This window comes from Ambystoma mexicanum, chromosome 2p (genome assembly GCF_040938575.1).
Source record: "Ambystoma mexicanum isolate Mex_15411 chromosome 2p, UKY_AmexF1_1, whole genome shotgun sequence".
Classification (NCBI taxonomy): Eukaryota; Metazoa; Chordata; class Amphibia; order Caudata; family Ambystomatidae; genus Ambystoma; species Ambystoma mexicanum.
Window position 1 is genome coordinate 1,368,827,605 of NC_090923.1, and position 22,181 is coordinate 1,368,849,785.

The 22,181-nt window shown below is 46.5% G+C and overlaps 1 protein-coding gene across 11 annotated transcripts in view; it reads right to left on the minus strand.

Annotated features, from left to right (window-relative positions):
- The window catches only part of USP22 (ubiquitin specific peptidase 22), a 1,065,482-nt gene that overhangs the window by 1,000,852 nt on the left and 42,449 nt on the right, over positions 1–22,181 (minus strand). For 4 of the 11 annotated variants that reach the window (XM_069645745.1, XM_069645748.1, XM_069645746.1 and 1 more), the window contains exon 2: positions 997–1,260. The exons of the other annotated variants lie outside the window; for them this stretch is intronic. In XM_069645745.1, coding sequence (XP_069501846.1) covers positions 997–1,260 — 264 coding nt within the window. The remainder of the gene's footprint in view (positions 1–996; positions 1,261–22,181) is intronic. 11 annotated transcript variants of the gene reach the window in all.

Below are 22,181 nucleotides of genomic sequence, written 5' to 3' on the forward strand. Positions count from 1 at the left end.
CACCTAAAAGAGAGATGGGAGAAAGACTTTGGTAGGGAATTTGATCAACAAGCCTGGGACAGAATTTGTGCAACTCCATCTAAAGTGTCAATCGCACCCCAATATAAGCTACATGCAACAAAGCTACTCCACAGATGTCAGTACGACCCACGACGGCTTTCCAAAATGTTCCAGTCCTCCAGCCCCAGGTGCTGGCGTCAACGTGGCATGGTTGCCGATTACTGGCACATGTGGTGAGGCTGCCCCCAAGGCCCGCATCTACTGGCAGGAGGTCCTGGGATGGATCAAACAGCTAGACAGCATAGAAAGGGAACCGTTCCCCCTTCTGATCCTCTTCGGTCTGGAAGAGGACGACGATGAGCTGATTAGAGTCAGAGGACTGGTATCCCCCCTGCTATTGGCTGCTAGAGCGAGCATTGTCATCAAATGGAAGTATGCACATCTCCAGACTAAAAAAAGACTGGATACAGATTGCAATAAACATCTAGACTATGGAAAAAATTACGGCAGCACTCCATGACAAGGCCGCACGACATGAGGCCTGGTGCGACTTTGCCAACCAATACATTTCGGGATCAGTAAGGAAAGCAATATCCAGCCCAGGCCCGGATCGGACACCTCAGGATACACCGCCAATTTAACACGCCTATCACAAATCTACACTATGCATCCAACGAACTTCAACCCGAACGTTGATCAGCGCCACACATGTCGCTCGCTACAAATTGCCACAACAAACGCTGAAGTACCGGAAAGTTGTACGTGCAAGGTCAAGGGGTGGGTGGGAGGGGGTATGGGTTTAAAACGTCCCACCATGAGGGGGAGACGAGTATTCGATTTTAAAAGCCTTCCTCAGGTGGTAAGGAAATTATTTCTTGGTGTTACTATGTGAATATAACATGCACCCACCTGTATGTTTAATACTGAGGTTTAAAATCAATAAAAATCTAAATTTAAAAATAAAAATAAAAAAATAATATTCATGCAGTTGCTAACCTTGTGTTTTCTATCTCCCTTGCAGGTTCGACCCGATGGCACCTGATGGCGGAATCCGTGAGGATGCTGAGCCGGAGGATGTCTCCGGTGATGTTGGGCGTCCGGAACAGGCAATAATGCAAGGCACTGCAAGATTTGGATCAGCAGAGACAGGTAAGGTGTGTGCGGTGGCTGTAGAGTTGGATTCGGGTTTGCTGAGCTTCGGGTGATGGCGGGGCTGGTTGCAGGCAAGATGCACGCGGTTGCAGGATGGAGTTCTGGAGACTGAAGAGAAGCATGCAGAAATGGAAACAGGTAAGGATCTGTAGACGGCGGTAAGCGTTACGCTGCAAAGGCGCCAGGAATGGGTCCATTGGGACCCTGTGGGACATAATGGCCCTTGACCACTGGCCATGACAACAGGTGAGACTGAGCAAAGACACACTCACCTAGTGGTAGCAGGGGACCCAGCGATAGGGGGGAGAACAGCACAGTTCTTATAACGGTGGAGAGAGTCATCAGAAGATACATGGGTTGAGCTAACAGTACAAGGTTTCCAGCTCGAATTCTGGCAGGAACCAATACAGACAGAGTACCCAAGGCCTATGAGGTTCCCCGAAGACAAAGTTGTTAAGCAAGCAGAGAGTAGAACTAGAAAAGTAAGGTGCCATTGCTCGAAATTCCAACTCCTCGAACGGGTTTGTGAGCATTATGTTCTTGGTCAAAGGCAAAAAGCAGCAGAGAGCAGTGATAGAGCAGTTTGAACGCATTCATAGCATCAGGGCATTTCAAGATGGACGGTACCCATCTCTCAAGGGACGTATTGCAGAGGGAAGACTGGTTAGTCAGGATAGACCTCATGGATGCATATTTGATGATCCCAATAGCGAGGGAATGTCACAGATTCCTGCAATTTTTGTCGGGAGGCCAGAAGTGTGAATTCACATGCCTCCCATTTTTGTCTAGCATCAGCGCCATGGGCTTTAACAAAGTTACTGCAGACAGTAGTGGGTCACCTCAGAGAGCAAGGGAATCAGAGTGATGGTATACTTGGATTACTTGTCTGATGGGACAAGACAGGAGGAGGCTGGTCGAGCAGTCAGAGAAGACAATCCAACTATTACAAGAGCTGGGCTTCCTAATAAATTGGGAGAAATCCGCTTTAGAACCAGTACAGATAATAGGGGTTCGTGATAGACACGAGAGCAGCCAAGCTCAGCTTACCGATAGACAAAAGTGAATGTGTTCAAGAAAGAGATCAGCTCAATAATAGCGAAAGAAGAGTTAACGCTCAGGAAGCTAGCCAGACTAGTAGGGAGACTAGCATCATCCATTCAGGAGTTTTCCCAGGGCCGCTACACTACGGAGCCTCAACACCTGAAGAGCCAGCACCTGAGAAAAGTGTTATCGTACGAACAGAGTACTGATCTCCTCGGGGGCGAGGACAGAATTATGGTGGTGGTTCAGACACATGGAGGCCTTGAAAGGAGAGCGTCATTTGGCTCATTCCCGGACCTTATAGAATCAGATGCCAGCCGTTGGGGCTAGGGGGCCCGTTGAGGAGATAACAGGAGGCAGGTGGTCTGGGAAGGAACTGGCGCTTCATATCAATTGTCTGGAGCTGATGGTGGGGTCCTTTGCAGAGAGATGCTGGGCCCAGGACAAGGTGAACTGTTGCGTACTACGGACAACATCTCAGCAGTACATAAACAGACTGGGCGGGACGAAGTCCAAGATACTAGCAGAGCTGGCAAAGGACCTCTGGCACATGTGCCTAGAGAACACGATCAGCATTACAGCAGAGTATCTCCCGGGTCTGTAGAATAAAGTGGCAGACTGAAATTTGAGACACCTGAGAGATGCCAGCGTCTGGCAACTAGACAGGACAGTATCTGCATCCTTAATGGACATGAGGACCATGCAAGACAGATCTGTTTGCATCCAGGTTGAATGCTCAGCTGAAGCGATTCTTCAGCTGGGAGGCCAGATCCAGCAGCAGAGGCAACGGATGCATTTCTACAAGAGTGGGGACCGGACAAAGAATATGCATTCCCCCCCCCCCCATTTGCAATGATTCCGAGAGCAGTAGCACAGGTCAGGGGACAACAGACTTTATTGACGCCAGACTGGAGGAGTCTGATAAGGGTCAGGGACATTCTTGAATTGTCAATTGACAATCTGCTGGTGCTGCCCCAGTTCAGCAACCGATTCGGAATCCAGTGGGGGAGAATCACCCACTGAACCAGGAAGGGGAATTGAGACCGATTGTGTGGGCGATTTCTGGACAGCCTGGCAAAAGCCAGTACTTTCGGGTAACGCTGAAAAATTAATTGAAAAAGCGTGGGCACCAGGTACCAGAAATACCAACAGATTGGCCTGGACATGGTGGACTAGCAGGTGTGTGGAACAGCACATACAACCCGCTAGAGCAGATGTAATACAGATAGTGAATTTCCTAGCGGCTTTGGCAGCACAGGGCAAAGCATACAGAACGGTAAACACATGCAGGTCAGCCATATCTGCCAGACATCCTAAGATAGAGAACATTGCGGTAGGGGAACACCCACTTGTATGTAGACTCTTCAGAGGAGCAAGACTTTTAAGGCCACCATTACCCAAATGCACAGACATGGGACGTGAATACAGTCCTGAATATGTTTAATACCTGGCCATACAATGAGCACTTAAGAAAAGCAATATCGGCAAAGCTCACTACAATGCTCTGCCTCATATCTTACAAAAGAGTGTAAGATAAAAGAGCACTCGAAAGACGGGAGATCATTGTTAAGCTCACCTGGTCCCTGCAGGGATGTTGGGGCACGGTTGGAACCCTCCCGGGAGTTGACTCCCTTGGATCGCTTCTGTCCCTCAACTGCAGCGGTATCGAGGACCCGGGGTGCTGGTACTGTTCTTGAGAGAAGATGAGAGGCGATGAGAATAGTGTGGTGGTGCCGTGATTCCACTCGACCCTTTCGTGCCAAAATGAAGTGCACAAGAGTTTTCCCATGCAAGCTCACCTGTTTTGATGCAAGGATGGGCTCTCCTTCCTGCTTTCCTTCTGCAGAGGCGCTGTAGATGGATCTAGTTGCTTCACTGGTCCTGAGTGTAGGTCCAGACCGGCTGCGACCATTCCGTCCTGAAGGTAGGTTTAATACTATGATTATTAGCCGTATCCTTTGTGATAATTTTCCCCAATGACTATTGTCCGTAACCATATTTTGTCCTCTCTCCCCCTGGGTATGATGATGGACCACGAGCAAGTGAGGATGAAAAAAAAAGTCTATCCCGGAGGACCTATGGGTGGTAAGTAGACTGTTCCAGAAACTGCGCCAAGTTCGCGAGTTGCGTGGCTTAACGTGCTATAGTCTATGCAACTGCTCACCTAGTGTTTTCTTATTCCCTTTGCAGGTGTAGCTGGTGAGCGGCTTCCGGACTCCTTCAGGCTGCCGGAGATGAAGATCTGCGTGGATGCTGTGCCAGAAGATGGCCACGTGTTGATGGGAGTTCGGGACAGGTAAGGATGCTAGGCGGCACCCGCAAAGACTGGTAAGTTGAGTGCAGCAGCTGCAGAGTCGGAAGTAGCAGCAGTGCTCCTTCAAGCGATGGCGAGGCTGACTCAGGTAAGATGCACGCAGGGACTCAAGAGTTGGTAGCAGGAATTCCAGCGATGGCGTGGCCTCAAGGTAAGATGCGCGCACGCGCGGCTGCAGATGGGAAGCAGATGGCAGTGCTTCTAGCGATTGGCATGGTTTATTCAAGGTAAGATGCTCAAGGGTTCCGGAGACTGAAAATGCACGTGCTGAACCAAGTAAGTCTTCTGGACGGCGGTAAGCGTTACGCTGCTCTGCGAGACTAACGCGAAGCACCAGCATGCGGGTGGGGCTGGCTTATATAGCCTGGCCCTAGCCACTACCTTTAGGCCCCGCCTTGTGGCCCCACCTTACGACTCCTCCCGTGCCTTCCCTGTAATGGTAGGGCCCCCGCCCGGCCTAAATGCACATGCTTTCTGTATTCTGTATGCAGAGCACACTTTGTAATGAGCTTGGTGCCATAGGCGCCAAGACAGGGTCCATTGGGACCATACAGGTGGTGAAGTAATTGGCCCTTGAGCAGTGGTCATGACTATCCTTTGGCCCTTCCGGGGGGGGAGGGGGGTCACGTTTCACATTAACAAGAGAACCAAGACAGGTATCAGAACAGTTTCCTACTCGGCTTTCCCAGACCAACCTAAATTATGTCCAGTCCGGTGCCTAAAAAAGTACAAAGAGATGACTAGTACTCTTAGAGCTACAGGAATGACACAATTGCTTATTTCATTAAGGAAACCATTCAAGGCCGTTGCAGGGGCAACCCTAGCCAGATGGGTTAGATGGTGTATGCTGCAGGTGGACATGGACATTGGTACTTGCGGAGCGCATTCCATTAAAGGAGCTATAAGTCATAACGCATGGGCCAAGTTGGAAGGCATCCTAAAGGCAGCAGACTGGTCTAGTGAGTCAACGTTTAAACATTTATTTTAGACCAATAGAGGAGATGTCGGCATTGGTGGTAAGCAGGCTTTGAACAAGCATAATCCGAGCCTCCAGTCTGGACATAGAATGCTGATTTTCCACTGTAGCATTATAGAAAGTCAAGATTCTATGAAAGACACGGAGGCGAAGGATTATCCCACCTGACAAATCGTTATATGGAATTTGGGACAGACATGCAAGACATATTTGTTATAGCATCTGTGATGCATATTTGTTATGAGAATTGTGACAGAAATAGAATGCAATTGACAGAAGAGATACTAAAGTTGTGCAGCTTTGTGGTGGCATAACGATTACCCACCCTATCACAGCTAGCCACAGCTTGTTGTTTGATTACTCTACAGGAACGGAGGTGAAGCCAGTCCGATAGCACAGCGAGTAGAGCGCTCGCTTTGACATCTATGCAGAGCCTGCTGATGCAGGTTCGAATCCCGGCAGGGCCCAACTCAGCCTTTCATCCTTCCGACACACCATGGGTAATAAGCAGCGCTCAGTTACCCCGAGGGTTCGTAGCGCTATATAAATGCTATTAAATTATATACATGCTAAATTATTAAATTATTATTATGAATACAGAAACATGAATAGGGACAGATAAAGCCAGGGATTAAGGCAGCGTCTATCGGTTGGGGGAGGGCAGAAGTTAAAATTGGAGACAGAGGAATGTAGAGGAAGAGAAGGGACATTGTGCAATGGTTTGGTTAAATAAGGACATGTGGTTTAGTCGACATATCAAAATGGACTACACACAAATAGACTATCTGGGATATGGGATATGTAGTTTTTAATGTGCAATTTTTATATTGTTTGTAGTTTTCAATGCTGCTCGCGTTTCAAGAGAGAAAGCATAATCCTTCGCCTCTGTGTCTTTAATAGAATCTTGACCTTCTATAACGCTAGTATGGAAAAATCAGTATTTTCTATTGGAATTACACCTAGATACACACAGTTATGGGGTCAGCGTGTGTGGATTACAGATTCTTGTTCATCCTGACGGATTTGGCGCCTACGTACACTAGATGCCCTGTATTTGTTAGTTTGTAATGCGCCGGAGCCCGCAGGCATCAGGGCGCAGAAATAAGAGGAGAAAGGAAAAAGGAAAAGCAGCAGACAAGACAATCCGATTATACAAATAAGTGTTTTAAAGGCGTTTGCTGAAGCAGAGGAGGTCAGGATCTGAGCATAGCTCTCTGGGCAGGTTGTTCCATGCTTGGGTAGCAAGAGCAGGGAAAGATCGTCCCAAACCTCTATCTCGATAACTTCGAGGAACTATCATGCAAATGCCCTCAGTAGATCTAGTTGATTTGTTTGGGGTATTGACTTTGATGCGGTTTTTAAGGTAAACTGGAGCCAGTCCATAGTGAACACTTATGTACAATAGTAAGTGCTTTGAAGCAAACTAGCTTCAACTGGAAACCAGTGAATGCTTTTTCCTGTGTGCTGAGATTGGTTCTTTTCTGCACACATTTATTACAATACAAACAGCATCGTTTTGAAGTACCTGCAGCCATCCTAGGCCTCTCTTGCTGACGCCAATGTGTAAAGCACTGCAATAGTCTATCCTAGGCATGATCAATTCTCCACCAGGATAGTGCAGTTTGCTTCTGAGACACATGGTTTTATCAACCTCAAGAGTCTTAGATGGTATTGGGATTTATTAACCATATTGAACTCAGGGATGCTTCAAAGAATGCTCCTAATGTTTTAACTTTAGCAATGGTAGGGATAGCATGGTTAGCTATAATGAAGCTAGAGTAGCATTAAGCAAGCTTCCCTCGTCCCCGAGGCGAGCCAAAAAGCAACAGCTTGGTTTTGGCTGCATTTATGCACATAGCGTTGTTGGCTATCCATCTTGCTCATATACTCAGTCCTCTCGATGACCAGCTGAGAATAGTCAGCATCATTTGTAAAGCTTGCTCCCAGTTCTAGCAGAACACATATGGGTTGACAGAATATATTACACCAGGATGGGGAGAGAAGCACTCTGGGGAACCCTGCATCTCATGATTTCTGCTCGTGAGCTGGCCGAGCCCCACACAACTCTGGACATCCTGTTGTCCAGGAATGATTCAATCCAGGTGACGGCTTCATTGGAACAGTGAACAATATTCTTCAACGTATTTATAAGCATAGTGTGGTCCACCAGGTCGAAGGCTGCCTAGAGGTCAAACAACATCAGCCTGCCTTGCTTTTATCTAAGAGGTGAAGCATTTCCGTCTACAGGTCGACTAGGGCGCTCCCCGTGCCGTCGTGTGCCCTGAAACCAGATTGCTTTGAATGCTATCTCGGCGGCATCCAAATGGGCTTGGAATTGAGAGGTGGCCACTTTGTCAATTACCTTCAGTAAAAGAGGAACATTGGAGATGGGTCTCTGATTGAAATAGTCTTTGGGTTCCAACACTTTATTATGCGGGTCACCGCAACTTTCTTCAAGGCATCAGGGACCTTACATTCTCTAAAGGATGCGTTGATGAGACGCGTAAGAATGGGGTAAAAAGCCCTTTATTGGCAAGGACAACTTTTGCAGAAAGGGTCCCTCCCGCACGAGGAGGGTTTCAAAGAGTTAACATTTTAATCAAATTACCAAATGTGTCTCTCCGGCTGGGTCAAGTTAATGGTGCAGGGTGACTCTGGGGTCATAATGTGCGACTCCTGGGAAAGTCCTGTATAGCTGCCTCCTAGTTAATTATCATTAAGACAAAATAAATCTGCAGTAACATGACAGTCAATTATGCACCCCACTAATTCGTGGATTGACACGGTTTTTGCTACCATAGATTTGGTTTAACACACATGGGCAAGAAAGGACAGGCAAGTCTACAGCTGGGGTGTTTGCTAGTGCCATGGAAAAATTCTATGGGATTGCTTGTAAATGTTTAGCTTTCCTTGTGCAAGGGATTAACAAAATATTGGAAAGCAAAATGCAGAAAAATTTTATGGGATTGAAGAATCCGTCAGCAGTAAGATTTTTAATACTAGAGCTAGGTTTGATTCTATTAGCACTAAAGTAATATTTGTGGCTATAAGGTTGTTCTACAATTTGTTCCATGACAAACCTTGTTTGATGATCATTTTGTATAACCATCTGCTAGCTAGGCCAAGCGCTTGGAAAGATAAATTGTTTTCAATGTGAAAATGACAGAGGGTGGCGCTAGAGGGCCACCAAGATGGCCGCTCCCCTGTGAGCTTCCGGTTGCCTCCCGCATGAATCCTGATTAATCGCGGCAATCCTGTGGCAAAACCACTAAATCTGCAAAGAATATATCCTAGCACGGCATCTCATCCCTGTCAAAGATTCGGAGTGAATCGGACTGCCTTCCATGAGAAACTCGCTGCATAGTGCGGCCTGCACAGCCACGACCTGAGTGGTGCCTAGGAGACCCGACCCGCCTGCCCAAATCCTTCGCAGACAGACAAGAGCCACCCGCGGGACCCGCCGCGGCCACCTCCACCAGAAAGCGGCACGGGTGGGAAATCGCCCGGAGTCGGGGCACCCACAGCCAGCACTGGGACGGTGGCGGAGCGAGACACCTGCAGGTGGGGAGCGGGAGACACGCGGAGTCCCACAGAAGCACGCAAAACAGGCGAGATAGCGAGTCTACGTATCGCCAACAAACCGGGGTCGCTCCGCGGCGTCCCCGCCATTTTATCCCATAGCGTCTCCCCACGCGGCTGGGTCTCGGCCCCTCACACAGCATCAAGCGGCCAAATTTGATCGCCCCACCCGCGCCTTGGCTACACCCCAAAACCAGACGCTCCAACACCATAGCCAAGTTCAAGATGGGGAAGCCGGACAAGTCCCAGGAATGACTCAATTTTGATGCAGGCCCAGCGCCTAAAACACCCAGGCCGGAACACCGCCCAGAATCCCCGAACAACCTGTCGGAGGCAGAATTGCAGCAACAAACGGACATTAGGGAAATCCTGATGGAATTAAAAGCTGGGATAGGCGGCCTAGACAGCAAGATAGACTTGCTCTCGTCCAAGGTGGACCCGTTACAACACCGGCTCGACAAACAGCAACCGGCTCGACTCCGAACAGAGTGTCAGATCTGGACGACGGCACATCAGCACTCACTTCCCGGGTCTCCACGCTTGAGGGGCAAATGAAAACTACTCGCCAAAAACGAGGACTTGGAAGGCCGCTCCAGACAAAATACCATTAGGATAGTCGGAACCAGAGAAAGACAACTACCAGTCAGAATAGAAGAACACAAATCGAAAAATTATGCACAGAGCTTTTTGGTCCCACAGTCCTATCGCAAATGTTCGTAGTGGAAAGAGCTCACAGAATCCCTGCAACAAGACCGGCGCCGGGAGCCCCTGCCCGCCCGATCATTGCCAAGCTTCTAAGCTACAAGGACAGGGACTCCAGCCTCAGAATGGCAAGGGAAAAGGGCAAACTACACTTCGACGGGGACGACATCCAGTTTTACCTGGACTTTTCGCCGTCAGTCCAAGCCCAAAGGAGATCGTTCACCCAGGTGAAACACAGATTACGTGCCAACCAGATCACGTACTCTATGCTCTTCCCGGCGAGGCTTCGCATTCAATTGGAGGGAAATACCCACTTCTTCAACTCCCCAGAAGAAGCCACACTATACCTCGACAGGCGGGGATGTAAATCTGCAAACCAAACGCCCGGAGCCTCAAACAGAGAAAGAGCAGAGAGAGTCCCGTCGTGACAAGCACCTGCGCCACTGACCCAAAGCAAGCAGGAAATCAAGCCATCAGGACAATCTTCGCAAACGGGAGGTTTGGGACTAAGCCTAGGAAGGCCACCCACGCCCCATGCACAGCACGCATTATGTTCCAGTTTGGGGGGGTTCCAAATGGACGAGTTGGTGGTTGTCCTCTTAAGGAAATTTGTTTTCTTGTTGTCGCTCGAAATGCGCTCAATGCGCCACCGCCTAACCGTGGGCCTCACCCAGAGCCCCGCCCCTCTTGAGCCCTCCCACCCAACGCTGCTCCCATGCAATCCAGCCGGCCCATGTGTCCAGACCACGACTCCGATCTTGCTGCAATCCGGTGTCATATAAATCATCACTGGTACATTCAAAGTAGCTACCTGGAACATTAGAGGGGGCAAAATCCCGGCTAAGACATGCAAGATCCAGCAATTACTTAGACGCCACAAGGTCGAGGTGGCAATGATTCAGGAAACCCACCTTTTGCTGCAAAATGAGCACCTGTGGGCCCGCGGCTGGGGTTGCCATCGCTACTTCTCTTCATATTTATCCCATGTCAGGGGAGTCGCTATTCTTCACTCTTCACTGGGGTTTCGCCTGATCCAAACAAAGAGATAACGAGGGAAGGGCTCTTTTGGTTCGGGGCATAGTGGAGGGAGAGGAGGTGGTGTTCGTCAACTCCTACGCCCCCAACACAGACAGCGCAAACAACTTTGACTGGGTGCTATCCCGCCTCTCAAGTGCGAAACGCTACCATAATCTGAGGAGGCGACCTGAATACTCATCTCGACCCACAAAAAGATAAATCAAAGTTAACAGCACACCCGTCCAAAGCCAGCCTACAAGTGCAGGAGATCTGCAAAGCGTTTGACCTACCGGACATTTGGAGGACCCAGACTTGGAAAGCCAGAGACTACACATACCACTCAAGCGTTCATAATACGAACTCTCGCATTGACTATCTGCTAGTCTCCGCTCACAGCAACTGGCAATGGGGCGCATGTCAAATACTCCCCAAAACCTTCTCAGACCACGCCATGGTTAACACTCGAATGCCACCTGCCGACCACCAGGCCACGACCTCCACAATGGCGCTTCAAACCCAGATCCCTCGCTGATCTGACATTCGCCACCGAGCTAAGCGAGGAAATCAACACCTTTCTTGACATTAACCAAGGCACAGTCAACTCTGCTGGAGTGCTATGGGAATCTTTCAAATGCTACGTAAGAGGCGTCTGTCTAGCCAAGGAAAACGGAATCCTGACACTTATCAGACGCGAACTAGAGACCTGCGAAACGCACCTGAAGGAATTGGAAAAGCAGCAAGCCGCACACAATTCAGACCAAATCCAGGCGAGGTTGAACTTTAGAAAACTGGCTGAACGGGAGATTAAATTTCTGGGGCACAATCACAGAATTAGGCAATACGGCGTAGGCCAGAAGCCTGGAGCCCTTCTTGCTCGTCTTATAGCGGCAGACAGGAGGCCGACAAGGGTGGACAGCATCCGGACACCGCAGGGAAATATGCTGCACAAAGAAGAAGACATAGTCGAGGTATTCAGGGCTTTCTTCCAAGACCTATACAGCACCGGGGGCCCAGCAGACTCGGATGCGATCCGGAACTACCTCAACGACACAGAACTTTACTGGGTGGAGGGGGTAACTACTGAATGCGCCCATAACGCTGGAAGAGATCCAAGAAGCCATCAAAAGTCTACCGCCTTCCAAAGCCCCGAGGCCAGACGGACTAACTGGTGAGTTTTATAAACACTTCGCCCCTCTCATTGCCCCTCTCCTGCGAAATGTCTTCGGAGAAGCGATCAAATCCGGCATTCTCCCACAGACACTAAGAGAAGCCAACGTAATACTACTACACAAAAAAGACAAGCCTCCCGAAGATTGTAAGTCCTATCGCCCCATATCATTAATTAATCTGGACAGCAAAATCCTGGCCAAGATCCTCGCTAATAGGCTTCTCCCATTAATGCCTGTACTGGTACTCACCGACCAAGCGGGATTCGTGCCTGGCCGAAACACCACATTCGGGATACGCAGAATGTTTGGGTTCTGGCAGCACTTGACCCCGATCAGCAGGCAGTGGCGTTGCTGCTGGATGCCGAAAAGGCATTCGACTCTGTTGAGTGGCCCTTTATGCTTGCCGTGCTACAGCAGCTTGGACTCGGGAAACAGTTTATCAAGCTGGTCTCACTCCTCTATAACCAGCCCCTATCACCAATCACGCTTGGGCCGACTCGCTCGGCGCATATCAACCTCCAGCGTGGCACTAGGCAGGGATGCCCACTATCCGCCATGATATTCGCCCTTGTGATGGAGCCCTTAGCAGCGGGCCTAAGGGAACATCATATCCAGAGAGGTCTTAAAATAGGACCTCACCGGCTAATAATATCACTATGCCGACGACAGTCCTGTTCATGCAAAACCCCAGCGAAAACCTTAACCCGATCATGCGAGAAATAATTAAGTTTGGGTTGGTATCTGGCTTGAAAATTAACCAATCGAAATCAATCGTCTTTCCCTTAAACACAAAAACCAAAATAGTCCAAGACGATTTTAACTTTCAGTGGGAGACGGCCCACGTCCGATATCTAGGAATTAGAGTGTCCCTAAACCACCAAGATATATTCAAAGACAACTACGAAAGCACATTGAAAGAGACAAGGTAAACAGGTGGAAATCGCTACCGCTCACTCTGGAGGAGAGCCTCATTGGTAAAAATGGTAATCTTACCCAAACTCCTGTACCTTTTGGCCAACATCCCCATCCTGCTGTCCCGGCGCTTCCTGGGTCTGAGAAGCCTAGTTCTGGACCTCATATGGTCGGGCAAACCTGCAAGGATGGCTTACTCATCCCTCGTGCTTCCTGTCAATAAGGGTAGCCTGGCTCTACCCGATCTAGAACGGTACTACTGGGCGGCACAAGCTCAGTTTCTCAGTCATTGGTACGAAGCCCAATTCGTAAGACCGCATGTACAAGTCGAACGGGCACTAGCCTCACCCAACTTGGTAAGGGCCGTGATCATCAGCAATCAAGCTGTGCCACACACGACGCTGAACATAGAGCAATCCACTTTCGCAATATGGCGGAAAATGGCCCAAAAGTACAAAATCCAGCTTAGATACTCTCTTCTACTAAATTCATTTCCGGGTCCCACTCACCGCCGAGAAAGTGTATCTGATCTGGGAGGAAAAGTGCAAAATAAAAACATTTGGCGACTTCTTCATACAAGACACCTTCACAACACCCCAGCAGGCGAGGGAAAAGGGGGGGCACGTCCTCCCTTGACATCTTTTTGTACTTCAGAGTGCGGTACACCTTGCAGGCCCTGATCCTAACATTCCCTCAACAGCCTCCCACCTGGCAACTACTGCATGTGACCATTCAGGCACAAGGGGATGGCAAACTAGTCTCATCCATCTACAAAACCCTGCTCACGGACACTCTTCCCTCAAACCCCAAAATAAAGACAAGATGGGAAACCACGCTTCAAACCCCCATCCTTGATAAAGACTGGAGCTATATCTTACAACAGACTCAAAAAGTGGCACTCAATTCCTGCTTCAAACAAATCCACTTTAACTTTCTGCATCAAAGCTATTATACCCCTAAAAAGAGAAACAGACACCACCCTGGGTCCAATGCATCTTGCGACCGTTGCGGGTCCCCGGATGCAGACTTCCTGCACCTAGCGTGGAGTTGCCCGCCAGTGTCTAAATTCTGGTCAGATGTGCTCGACGAAACTGACGCAATAATCGGCGAGAGAGTGGGACACTCGCCACTGGTGGCGCTCCTCAGCCTAACAAGACCCCGGTCCTCACACGTCAGGAAACTGGCAAGCATGTTATTGGTTTTGGCACGTAGGAGAGTAGCCATGGCGTGGGGACGAGGCACACCCCCCACTCTAGCGAACTGGAAGAGGGACATCACATACTGCCAAGAAATGGAAGCAGAATTCATAAAGACACTTCCCCACCACGCAAGACCCCCAGATATATGGGGCCCGTACATCTCGCACCTCCTCTCTAGCGCAGCACCAACCGAGACAACTGATGAGCCACCACAGACTTCTCCTGTGTAAATGTAAATGCGTTAACTGCCTCTTGTGTGATGGGGACTGTTGGAGGGTGGGGGCGGGCGTGAGGGGGGCAATCGGCGGCATGTTAGTAGCCCAATGTTTGGGCTTGTTGGTACACATGTTTACTAAAATGCAAAAATAAAGTTTAAAAAAAATAAAAAAATCAATGTGAGAATGACCTGCTGGCTGAGAGAAAATTAGGTTGCAAGAAAAACGTCCAAGCACACATTTATGAAAACAATACATCATACACACTAGTTTATGCATTTGTCTTCCATATGAACAATATTCACACACAAACCTAGTGTTTTAAGGCAAAAAACAAATAGATACACAAGTATCTTGACTGATGGCATGCTTTCCTTAGTGGTTCGAAACCAAATTTGTGAAAAAGTATTTCCCATAAAAAAAAAAAAAAAGTAAAGCAGTCTTCTAAAACCCATTCACATACAGTGGCTCTGAAAGTTTAAGCACATCTACGGAGTTTAGCGACCCTCATATGCGGTAACACTACATTAGATCAGGGGATCCTGTCAGAGGTTAAAATCGCCCCCTTACAGTGTTCCGATAATGGTTTTAATTGGGTGTGACAAACTACAATTATACATACTGTGGTGAACCAGAAGGACTCGGACTACACATCATGTGTCACAGGTTTTATTTAACTAAAAACCAAAAAACCCAACTAACCCATCGCTATTAGGAAGTTCCATCCCTAACAAAGGGTACTTGTCAAGTCCAAATAAAACTTTTGTCAGAATCCTAAGTTGTTAACTGTCCCCACCACTTTAGAAAAAGACCAAACTCAAAGAAAAGTGAGACTTGCTCACTGGCCTCAGTATGGACTTCTGCCTGGCCCACTTGTAGTAGACTTGTTCTCAGTCTTTAAAGTTCTTTGTCTTGACAATTTTAGTACCAAATGCTTTTGGAAAATAAACAACTATCTTCTGTAAAGGTGTCCAGAAATGAGAGGTTGCAGTAGATTCAACTATATATAAACACATAGGACGTACATGACCCCCGCAGAAGGTTGCCAGATTTAAGAGCACAGAAACACAAGCATGTCCTAAACGTGGGGAGGAGAACACTGGGATGGTAATTTGTTCTGGGCATGCCCAGAGATAAGGACATTTTTGGGCGGTCACCCACCGGCTAACCGATAGAGATACGGCTGGATGTGGAATCCTTATGGGCATGTATGGTGGGGGGCTTTGCAAGACCCCGCAACCTGAAACACATTAGCAAATTGAAGGACCTTGCCTACATACTGGCAAAGTGCAGAATTGCAATGGGCTGGAAGGCGAACCACAGACCCAAAATGGAGGTGTGGTGGCATGATCTGAAATGGGCAGATGCTGAAACAGTGGTCTGGTATGAGGCGGCTAATAGAGTAGAGGAGGAAGAGGCAGAATCCCTAATGGCTTGGAGACACTTCGCAGCCACTCCGTATGGATCCACCCAAGGTCTCCCAGATGATCAGGACTCCTCTGTAAATACAGACAAGAATGAACCTCTAGAAGGAACAGAAGGGCAGTGAAGCGAAGTAAGCTCGTGTTAAGCTCGTGTTAAGGGGGAGGGTAAGGGATACAGTGACGTATCGTATGGAAATAGGTTTGATTCTTGATACTCATGACATGCACTGTTGGACTTGTTTTGTTGATTGTTCAAATAATAAAACATTTTAAAAATAAATAAAATACTCTTCTGTAAAGGTTTCTCTCTCCCTACGATAAAACACATTCTTGTTTTTAAAATGTTCCAATCCCTTCAGGATGACTTATAAATACACTTTTCTTTCCCACATACATAGCATTGAGACTTCCCCAAAGTCAGGTAGCTCTGAGGCACATGTGCTCATCTCTCAGTATACAATTTAGCTTGGGGTTCTTGATATAGGATATGGCATTTATAATATGTTCTTTTCCCAGTTAAACACAGCTCCCTATGATTTATGCTCTATGCTGTGTTGTAGAGTATTCTGCTTCCCTTTACTCTGCCTTAGCACAGGCCCTCAGGCTGTGCTTCTGTGACACTTGGCAGTTACTTCGACATACAGTTTCTGTATCTCTTCCCACTCTTTATTAGTGAAGTCTTATGGCAGTCTCATTCTCTTAACTTAGAATACTTTGTTGGCTTTCTAGCCTTGGGTTACATTGTTCGGGTGCCTTTTCTCTATGGATCAGAGGGGCTGGATGCACGTTACATTCTCTGGACTGTTCATAGTATGTGTGAATACTCCAGCCTTTCAGTACAATGTTTATATTGTTTGCCCTCAGATTCAATGGGGCTGTGTCTCCGTTACATTTGCTCTGTGTTTCGTACCCGTGTTGGTTTCTGTACGCCTGGAAACCCGCAGTCATGTATCTCGCTCGCCTCCGCAGGTCTGTAGCAGCTCCATCCCTGTCAGTGCCGCTGGTGGGAAAGACACTCGTCAATGGGAGCTCGGTATCTCGGGCTCCTCTTTCATCTCGGATCTCCGCATTGGTTGCTGGGCACCAGGCCCACCACTGATCGAGTGGTCACGCCACCCAGAATGACTTGTCTTTCGATCTTCTGTTTCATCCAGAGCCTCTCGCTTGCTTAAGGCACATGCCTTCCAGCCTCCAGCTGGGGGAGGTGGGTTTGTTCTGCTAGTTACTGCTGGCTTTGTGGCTCTACGCAGCTCTGCCCCTCCAGGACATAGGCGCTTCAGGGGCTTGCCTCTGCGTAGCACTTGTTCTTCTCCCACCGTGGGAGTTCCCTCTTCAGTCACAAAATGCTTGCTTATTATACACAATAGAATTAAATAAATGTCAGTCTTCCATGTTTATGGCACTCAGCAAGTCTCACCATTAACTGAAACCAACAGGGTCACATAATGATCTTTGTAATTCATAGTTGTAACAGGAAATGCAACAGTTTTTCCGACATCCATTTATGCAGAAAGGCCAGTTTTTACTGGGAGTTCCATGTTGAAATTGGAGTCCTTGTCCCTGAGGAGAGAGTCACTCCCAGTGAGGAATAGAAACAGTTGAACGTGGTTACTAAAGAGTAAAAAAGAAAATGGCTTTAGTACCAAAACTTTATGAAGCTCAGATACGGCTGCTTTGTTGTTTTTAAGTGGATGAACTTCACTAGCAATAATTTTGGACTCTATGTTTGTTGGAATTTTTAAAACACAATTCTTATTTGCATTGCACCAACAACGATTTTAAGATGCTATATATTAAACTATGAAATACCCAAGACTTGCAATAGGTCTACTTCGGTATGTTCATTCTGTCTGTTTTGAAGCTAACATCACTGCTCTTGCTTCCCCCCGCTTTGCTACGTTGTGTCAAAATTTAAAATCCCTTTTTATACATGGTTTGTGCGTTTAGTAACCATGAAGGGAATTAGCTATACCAGTTATAATTTAGCTCAGGCCTCCAGATAAGGTGCGTATGAGGCCTTTTTATGCATGAAAATCTTGCAAATATGAGCTTTATTATTTTTCCTGTGTATACACACACAAGATTAGAGCAGAGGGCAGTGCAAAGGTCAGGTTACTTGACAGAAAACGGAAGGCTTTTTTTGAGCCATGGATAAAAACCTCTGAAACAAATTTATTTCTCAGAAGCCTTTCAAAAAAAAAAAAAAAGCTGCACACGGTGTTACGGTTTATTTCCATTCAGCTTCTGCTGTGTTGCTGCTAATGGAGCAAATAGAAGCATTGTGCATATTTTTTTTCCTAGCATTTTAGGATTGTAAAATGTATAAGATAGAAAACTAAACTGTGATCATCGAGATAGGTATTTTACTTTATGTAGCACTTCATACATGGTTCGTCCAACATCTAGGCACTGTGGTTACGATACCTCAGTCGATACTCTTTTAACCGACCGCTGAAGTATGTTAGCCAATGCGTGATCTGTAGGTTGCAGGTTTGAATCCCGACACGGCCAACTCAGCCTTTCAAGGTCGATAAATGAGTACCCACTTCGGTTTGGTGACGGTGAGAAATATGTTCTATGTACAGTGCTTTGTCAAAAGTACTATATAAATAACCATTTGACCATGAGATTAGGTACAGAATTTAGCAAGGAGTCCTTGCCTCTCTGCACTGTTGACTTTAAACATCCAAAGGCAATTCTGCAATCAAAACTCAAAACACATAATACAATTCATGTTTGCTTTACTATGTAATTGGCTAGGTTTTAACATTTAAATATATACAGGATAGGTCAAATGGCCAGACCCAAGAGAAATAATATAAGGTGTATTTGTCACAATGCAGAAAGCTGCCGCATAGTAATGATTTCCAAACAGTTTTTGCACACGTTGGCTGGATGTCGCATACATTTTACTATGGCAAAGGAGAAAAGTCATTTTTACTCTTGAAATCACAAAGTTCAAAAATAGGGAGTAAGCACTGCTTCCCTCCTCGACTAGGTTTTCTCCACCACCTCTCCAAACTGTCACTGGGCACCACAACGTCTGCTAGAAACTTACAACTCATTAGACCTACCGCGGGCCTGATCTGGCCCTCAGGAGCCTCCTACTAGACTGCTTCTGGCTCCTCTTTTCAATGTCTTAATAAAATCCTGATCTGTCTATGGCTTTATATTTTTCTCCTCCCAATACCAGTCAACCCCTGGTCTATGTTCACTATCCTCATCTGAAAAGTATTTTCCTTACTCTCATCCATCCCCTTCCTCCTGCGGATCCATCATTACCGCCTTACTACTATTCTTATCTTTTGACGCCAACTTCCCCTCCAGAGCCCACTTCCTCCCTCCAATCTTCTTTTAATGATCCCATATTCAACTCCGCTCCAGGTTTCATTTCCTTCCTCCTTTCCCCAATCTTTTTACCTCAATACACTCCACTCTTGGTTTTGTCACCCCCCCATTTTCCTAACAGCGTTGTCTTCTGTAGGTGTCACCTTGTCTCTCCTGCCAATTCTCCTGTTTCCCCTTTGCAGCAACTACTGTCTCCAGTCCTCAGTCTCCTCAAAATAAATTCTCTGCAGCACCTTTCCAGCAGTCCTCCCTCTCAAGCATTCTACAAACAGTGACCGCCTGCACCTGTACACCGCAATGAGCTGGGCTGCCTGGCTTATATAGATGCATGAGCAAAATGATCCATTAGTGCGCACCTACAGTTACATTTTAATAAAGAAGAAAACCCTAAAGATGAAAAAAAAAAGATAACAAAAAAATAAAAAAATAAACTCGAATGCAGGGGAGGAATACAGGCCCTAGAATGAAGCCTTCACAACAAACAAAAACAGTGTTTAGCACGAGACACTCCCATCACCTGCACACCAATATTACAAAATCCAGTCAACTGTTTACACGATAATTCACAGACTTTAATATAACATGAAGGTAGACAAAAAAGTAGATTACAAAGTAAATAACTTGAGGCATATCTCGTGCCCATACAGCAACAAATATTCATAGAATATCACAATACAACTAGAGAACGATTCCTTCAGTTGGAAAATTTCACAATGCGTTTCGGCGTCCTCAACTCCTTCTTCAGGAGCAAACTTCTTACAGTACATACAGAATAAACTGTCTCCGTCCCAGTTTCTACTAATTTCCAAATTACCTATATACTAAAGCTCATGTCATGCATATCAGGAATACAGTCACTATATCTATATCCCACAGAGGACATCATTGCCTTATAGTAATCTCCAGTGCAAGCAACCACCTTTAGCATGCGGTAGTGCTCCCTTGAGAATACCAATCCATACCCTCCCCTTTCTTTAACTGTCACGAGTAATGACAAACCTGTGCCATGCTGTTCTACAACAACATTTCATATGTGATAAAAAAGTTCAATTGTTCCCCAAATGTAACTCATATGTTGTACCAAGCCACACCAATGTCAGGTGTACCTATATGTCAAGATATACAATTAACCCATTATTCCCTGTATGCTGCTGTAACTGCCACTAGGGTTTTACCAAACAAAATGTAGAAAGATACCTGAAACTACAGGAAATGATCAGACGCTGCGATAGCTTATCCATGCCATCCCTTCCAATGCCTCTTCAGGGATTTAAGTTAAACTGAAAACCAACACCCAAGCGGAGAGTCTGGAAATGTATCCTTTACTGCTTACACACCGCTTCTTCAAATAAACAGGCATTAATTAATATTATGCGTAGCTTAAATCTTACTGTGCTTCTATTCAAAACATCCAAACGGAACTCTGCCTGCATGGACATAAAATAACTTTTAGTTCATTGATGTCAATTCAAAGATTCCCACCTTCAGCTTCCCAAGTCAGGCAACGCTGCACCCAGCGGGAGTAACTGGAAACTCGTAGCATGTCACGTGAGCCATCACATGATCATGCTTAGACGTAACATCCATATTCATTACACAACTAGCACACTCCCAACAACGTTATGAATGCGTGCAGGGACATAAGAATAGATTTTAATGCATATGCTCGTGTACCTATTCCATAGTTTTAGAGAATGTCATCCAGTATGACATTCAAATATATGTGAACTACCTAGAGTCCCCATACTCTTACTAAAAATACTCAAGGAACTTCATCACCAATGCAGTAATCGCGTGTGATCAGAGAATATTAAAGAACGGGTGCATACAAAAGCCTACAACACATGTAGACAGCGCTGCCCTATATTTAGGAAATAGATATGGAAGTGTTATTCAAGCACATGGGTAGTCAAGGTTCTGCAAACCCGTTCACTATTCGTGTTCAAAAACAGGTACATAAAATTAAGCTTGGTGCATATAACGTGTGTGTCGCACTAACCTACCATGTACCAATATATAAGATGAAGGCGTGAGGGTGCTACACAGGCGCACTCTATAGTAAAGCATCTAATTCGTGTATATTTCTCAACATTGTGTAATGCCCTACTTGTGGTATGTCGAAGGGGTAGAGAAACGCATAACGACGGAACCTCTAGATGAAACAATTCAAAGAGAACTTGTCATTTATCCCTCTAGGTTTGGTGTCCAAATAGTCGATCCAAAACATTTCACTTTGTTCTAACAGGGTGTTGTAGTCCACAGCTCTGGGTGGACGTTTAACCATTTACAGAATAGTGAGTTGAATCTGGGCGATAGTATGTCTGAACTCTTTAAAGTGTCATGCCACAGGTGATTTGTTGTTCATACAATGCATGTTAGATGTGTTCATTCCACCGTTCACGGGCAGACCTGGAGGTTTGACCAATGTAGAGCAGGACACATGGGCACCTTATGCTATATATAAAACACCCATTGATCTACAGGTGAAAAAACCCCTTAAAAATATCTTTCTGCCTGTGTGGGGATGCGTGATAAAGTCCCCCTTTACACACATTATTACAGTGACTGCACATAAGACAAGAAAAGGTCCCCTTTCGCTTAGTTTTTAGGGTAGGTTGGTCAACCCTCTGTGTCCTTCTCTGCCCTAACCAGTTTGTCACGTAGATTTCTACCCTGCCTATAGGCCAGCATGGGTGGTTTGGGGAACAACTTGTGAAGTGTTTTTTTTCCCCCCTAATACTGTTGTCTTTGTCCCGAGTACTTCGAGATGTATAGTAATGACAGATTCCCCTTTAGCTTTTAGTGTCAATAACTGTTCTTTTGTGATACAAGTGGCTCTTACATTGGCTTCATGTAGAACCTCTTCCGGGTATCCCTATTCGAGAATCTACTGAATAATTCAGAGCATTCTGTTGTAAATATATTTCAGGATCAGAGCCCATTCCCTAGAGCTGCAAGATCTGGCTATGCAAGAGACTTTACATCATAGCTTCTGGGTGGAAACTGGCAAAATGTAACAAATGATTCACGTCAGTGATTTTGTGGTATATAGTAGTTGTAATTCTAGTATTCACAATGGCGGAAAGAATAGTCTAGAAAGCTTGAAGGCCACAAGTCCACTGGTTACAAAGAT